The sequence below is a fragment of the Meleagris gallopavo genome, chromosome 3 (genome assembly GCF_000146605.3).
Source record: "Meleagris gallopavo isolate NT-WF06-2002-E0010 breed Aviagen turkey brand Nicholas breeding stock chromosome 3, Turkey_5.1, whole genome shotgun sequence".
In the NCBI taxonomy this organism is placed as follows: domain Eukaryota; kingdom Metazoa; phylum Chordata; class Aves; order Galliformes; family Phasianidae; genus Meleagris; species Meleagris gallopavo.
In genome coordinates, this window is record NC_015013.2 from 567,260 (window position 1) to 572,885 (window position 5,626).

The 5,626-nt window shown below is 39.1% G+C and overlaps 1 protein-coding gene across 1 annotated transcript; it reads left to right on the forward strand.

The window, feature by feature from the left end:
• The first annotated feature begins 1,132 nt into the window (after nt 1-1,132).
• On the forward strand, nt 1,133-3,869 carry LOC104910075 (checkpoint protein HUS1-like). The gene is made up of 4 exons (XM_031552704.1): nt 1,133-1,381; nt 1,615-1,714; nt 2,051-2,182; nt 3,563-3,869. The coding sequence occupies exons 2-4, from the start codon at nt 1,642-1,644 to the stop codon at nt 3,643-3,645; spliced, it is 288 nt and encodes a 95-aa protein (XP_031408564.1). The 5' UTR covers nt 1,133-1,381; nt 1,615-1,641; the 3' UTR covers nt 3,646-3,869.
• The last annotated feature ends 1,757 nt before the right edge of the window (nt 3,870-5,626 follow it).

Below are 5,626 nucleotides of genomic sequence, written 5' to 3' on the forward strand. Positions count from 1 at the left end.
TAATAAATGACCTTTTGGTGAACTTGAGGTATGGTTTGGAGGAAATTCTTTTAATGGTTCATGGATGTCAGCCTGTGCTTTAAATTCTGACACGGTGAGTTTCTCGAGGCTGGTAAGCCTTTTATTGGAGGAAGCTTTGTGCAGGAGGTCTAAAAATGGATTTATTTATTTTTTGTTTGTTTATTTAGTTTCTCCAAAACTGAAAGTCACTAAAATTTACTGGCATTGTGAGTAAGCAGCTATAGAGCTTTGGAAAGGTTTTGGAACTGTACATAACAATTTTGATTAATGGGATTTTTCTTGTAAATATGGAGTCCTGAAATTGGGTAGTTCTGTCTTACGGGACGTGGAAGGGTTGAGAGGTAAATGCTGGCTTTCTGTCATTTTGAAAATGGCAGTTGTCACTCATCTATTTGCATGACATTCTTCAAAATCTTCTCCTTTGTAGTAAGCCTTCTGGAATTTTATTTTTCCTCTCTAAATTTCTTCTCTTGTGTCCTCTATGAAAGTGCTTACATGCTACAAAAGCACACTGTGTAACTGCTTTGTTTTCAGAGTTGATAATCTCTTACCACACAGGATAGCTATATGATGGGATTGGTCTTTGGTGTGTAGCAACACTCAGAGGAGGTAGTATATCAACACAGGTCATAACCTTCTTCTTGAGTTCCTAACCTCCAAAGTGCGTTTATAGTAAAACTAAGTAAAGCTTTGGGAAATACTTTTGATAGCTGTAAGGGAAGAGACAGAGTATTCTCACCTTGTACATGCTTTTCTTTATTAACAAATAAAAATATGAAGTGTCACAATTATTTATGTTAGATGCGCCTTGGTAGTAAATTTGGTCAAGATGAGTGCTGCAAAAACTGCTTTCAGAAGGTCTTTCAAACAGTCATTGGTCTTTCTGTGTGCATCTCCCATTCATAGGAATTTTTGGTTGTCAGCTGAGCCTCTGCAGAAGTACTGAGAATTCTACTGATCACAGAAATCATGTGTGTGGATGTGCATTAGTAGTCCTCTGATTTGTCTAAGATAATATATTGCCTTCTTTTGGTAAGATACCATTTTCAGGATGGAATTTGAAAACTTTCAGGATATTTCTAGGGTTCCTCGCTTTCCCAAGTCCTGCTTGGAGTTACTGCTCCAGTGCAGCTAATACTTGTTTTTAACACTTGGAAAGCAACTGCAGATTAGCTCCTAGTGCATCCAGTTTTCTGTATGTGTTGCATCAAGTGTGTATGTGTCTTTCTGTTTGTTGAAAAGCTAGAAGATAATGCAGCAAACGTTCCCTTCTCCAATTTCAGCCTCTTGTTTCAAAGAGCCTCTTGTTTTATCTTAGCACGTGGACTTTCCAAAGCCAAAACTTACTCTACAAGTAACGGTGAGTAGTTAAATTATTCTCTTCATAGTTTGAGGGAAGTTGGTTTAGGATCCTTCATGTAGCAATGATAAGAAATGTATTCTGTAGCTCAGCATTCAAATATTTGAACCGTATTGAAAATATGCAGTTGAGCTGTGAAGGCACTGAAGCACTTCTGGAAGCTTGCATGGAGCATCACATGGTTCTGCAGTGCAAAAGTGACTTGCTTAAAATTGATTGTATTTGTATTGCAGGTGATTGAAGCAAATTTGAGTGGAGAAATGAACTTAAAAATTGAAACTGATGCAGTATCTGTAACAACACATTTTAAAGATTTGGGAAATCCTCCCTGGGGTAAGTTTTCCTGTTTCTTTCCTCTTGTGTCTGATCTCATTACTTAAGTACTGTCAGTAGTACCTACCTTCTGTTAGTACTTAGAAAATACTATCAAATCCTTTGAATTCTTCAAATGAAACCTTAAAAAGAAAGTGTCCAATTCTCGTATTTGTGGGGCAGATCTCTTCCAGTAATTTTGACAACTTACTGGAATAGTGGGCTTCCACTTTCTTGCAGTGCTGTTGCTGATAAGCAGCCCCTCTGAATATCAACTGTTCTGTAATTATCAGGCGCATCCTTCTAAGTTTTGAAATCTCTTCTGATTTTTTTTTACTAAGTGTTGTGTTCTTTCAGCATCAGAGGATGGATGTCAAAGCTCTGCTCAAGGCAGAGATCTGCAGAGCATGGCTGAAGCACGCATAGACATCAAGAAGTTGCAGCAGCTGCTTGTAGGACAGCAGGTCAATCCCACAAAAGCCTTGTGCAGTAAGTTGAACCACCCTGTTTACAAACTCTGTTTAAGGAAGGGATGTTTGCTGTGCTTGTAGTCTTAGGTGAATAATAAATCTTCTGCTCTGTCACTTTGAAACTTTGCTGTTTTTACTGCACCTGAGAATTTCTAATGTTTCTGGGTTTAGTTAGTGAGCATCACGTTCTTCAGGAAGAAAGAAATAATGCTAAAAGCATTTAGCCAGGACCTTTTAAAAGTCTCAGTACTCAGACTGAATAACAGTATCATGGAGTATCCTGAGTTGAAAGGGACCCACTAGAATAATCTACTCCTGGTTCCACACAAAACTACTTAAAAAATTAAACTGTATGTCTGAGAGTGTTGTCAGAACACTTCTTGAATTACAGCAGGCTTGGTGCCATGACCACTACTCTGAGGAGCCAGTACTTGTGCTCGACTGCCTGCAAGGAACTTTTTCCTAACCCAATCTGACCCTCCTATGATGCTGCTCCATGCTGTTCCCTTGGGTCCCATTGCTGACACCAAAGAGATCATGAGGAAGCTGTAGGTTGCCATGAGGCCTCCCCTCAGCCACCTCTTGAACAAAGCAAGTACCCTCAGCTGTTCCTCGTGTCTTGCTGTCTAGATCCTTCACCGTCTCTGTTGCCCTAACATCTTTATTAACAAATGTTTTTAAACCTAGGTGAGTGGAAAAATTCTTCATTTCTCCCCTCAAACACAATTAACTTTTTTTTTTCATAGGCATTGCAGATTAGTACCGGACTTACTAATCATTAGTGGGTTTTGGTTTTTTTTAATTGCCTTTGTTTTGAAGTTAAACTGATGTATTTCAGAGCTGAATTGTTTCTGGAAAGCTGTGGTTTATGCTGGAGAAATAGATTTACTGACTTTCTTTTTCCTCTCATGTGCTTTCTTACATCCAGAACCAAATTGATTCTGATACCAAAATGCTTTTTACATAGCAGGTGTTTCTAAGCATTGAAAAGGTGTGTTCCCCTTAAGCAGAAGTTATACAGGGGTTTATATGTCATTTTGATAACTTTGCTGCTTTGCTCATGGACTTCTGACTTTATAAGAGCATCTGTGCACTTGTATCTTACATCTGTGGTTTAGTGCAGACACTAGGGGCTTCCCAGGCAAGATTAAATTATGGGTATAGCATTATATGCCTGTGCTTTGTGTGTTTTCATTTTGGTATCAGCATTCATAGGCTTCAATAACCCTTAATAGGCCCTCAAGTACTTTAATATTGTATGTCTGGCCATTCTCTTTACTTCAAAATATACTTTAAAATGACATCCTTTATCAGAAGGGATGTTGTGTTCTTATGGTGGCATTCTCTAAAGTATTTGCTTGCTTCAAACTGGATTTGTGTTTTTTTTTCTCTTTAACAGATATCGTGAGTAAAAGGGTTGTCCACTTTATCTTGCTCCATGAGGATGTTTCACTTCAGTACTTTATTCCAGCACTTGCCTGAATATTTTGGAATCACAGCCATTTTCCAAGCTGAGGCCTTTCCCACAAAGTGGGATAGCAACTTACCTTGGTGTTGTCTGTTTGGTTTATAAATACATTTGTGATCTTCTGTAAGATAGGGTTGGGTGGTGGGAGGAAAGGGGTCACTATTCTTCATTTAATAAAACTTAAGATGTAATCCAACAATTCAGCCAAATAAATGCTTTATACTGTTGTTTTGAAGCAGTTGACACCTCTGCTTGTTGAGTCACTGGATCTGTAGAAATCTCGTTCTTCTTAATGATGTGCTTGTCCGCTTCCAGAAAGGACAAGGGAGGATGGTTATTTCTTTGTTTTTTTTTTTAATATGTGGACATTCAGCCTGTGGATATTCAAATTGAACGTTTGTACTCTTTCAGAAAAGAAGACGGTTCTGGGTGTTACGGTGTGGTACAGCCAGGAAGGCGTTTACTGCCCATGTTTACTTGAGGTCATGCAGCACTGAGCACCAGGCAGCTGTTAAGCCATGTTTGTTTGTTTTTTCAATTAAATAGTTGAGAAGCACTTTGATTAAGTTTCTGACTCTGATGGCAGAAAATCTTGAAAGCAGAAAACTTTCAAGACGTACACCTCCTCGTTGTCCTGATGCTTGTATTTGAGATGAACTGCTGAGTTATGCTTCTGTTGTTCACGCTGTGTTTAGGTTAAAGCGCAAGGCCAGTAGGAAGTAGACAGATGAGTAATCCAGAATTGAAGCTTTCTGAAGCAATTATAGAACTGTTGTTCTCGAGTGGGGAAATAATACCAATTTGGCATTGTTGGAAATGCTTGGAATCGATAATTTTCCATCAGGCAACGATATCGGTGAAGCAGGATTTTATTCTGCTGTATTACAGTAGCGGGCGCGCGCCCCCGTGTGGCAGGGGTGAGAACAGGCAGTGAATCAGTGAAACCATCACGCACCCTTTTCTTCTTTCACAGTTAATGACTTCCTGTTCCCCTAGTGGCTAGGTACTCCAGGCTCACAATGTACACAGCGTGTTTGCTTATCAATTTTTCCATATGAGGTCTATCACCAACCTATTGTTTTTAAGATCACTTTGTACTTTTCTATGGGTGCAGGAGAGTGATGATTCTTGCAGCTGTCGTGCCTGTTTCATTGCATGCCAGGCTTTCCTTACTCTGCTCTGTATTTTTTGCCTTATCTCTCACTACATACGAAAGCCATGTTTAAGAAAGAAGAAAACCATATCAGGTAGTATCAAAAGGTTAACAAGCCCCAGTTCCTGATTTATGATACCTTTTATGCTGTTCTAGCAAGCACAGATCATTCATTTACATTCATTTAGCAGCCTTTTCCTTTTCAATGAACTTGCGCATTCTTTCATGGAAGTTGGTATTGTTCGTGTTTGATCACTGTGGGTGTTGCTCAAATCCTTTGGATTAATTTTCTGCCCTGTTCAGGGCATCCTACCCTCCGTTCTATTCTGCTGCTCAGCATTCTTCTTGTGAAAAACAACCAGTGCAGGCATTTTAACCTACACAGCCATTTTGTAAGAAAGGTGTAAGTTTGGTAAGGGTCTGTACCTTGGTATTGGAAATTTCTACTGCAGAAACACAGTTCTCATGGCTGCATATATATGCAGCTATAAAGAGAAATCTAAGAGCAGTCTTGCCTAGAGAAGTTAATGATAGTTCTAAAATACTGCGTTGTTGCATACTCTGAGTATCTGAAGAAGAGACATAATAGGTTTCCCATGTATTGTTTTATGTCTGCAAAAAGACCATCTATTCTTAGTTTCTGCCCTGGTGAGATGGTGAAGATAGGCATTGAGGGATAGGAACAAAGCTGCTATCCTTCTGTGCTCTGTTACTATGGAAAGCTGCATCACAAGCTTCTTAGATTCCCTGTCAGAAACTTTTCCAGAGATTTCCCTCTTCCTGTAGATGCATGTATTCTTTTGCTGATGTTTTCCTTTTTGCTGAGATTGATTTTTCTTTTT

Excerpts from the sequence above, each read along its gene's own strand:
- LOC104910075 (XM_031552704.1), top strand. The coding sequence starts at position 1,642 with ATGAACTTAAAAATTGAAACTGATGCAGTATCTGTAACAACACATTTT. Across the intron at positions 1,715-2,050 it reads TTTGGGAAATCCTCCCTGGG|CATCAGAGGATGGATGTCAA; the intron begins GTAAGTTTTCCT and ends GTGTTCTTTCAG. Across the intron at positions 2,183-3,562 it reads TCCCACAAAAGCCTTGTGCA|ATATCGTGAGTAAAAGGGTT; the intron begins GTAAGTTGAACC and ends TCTCTTTAACAG.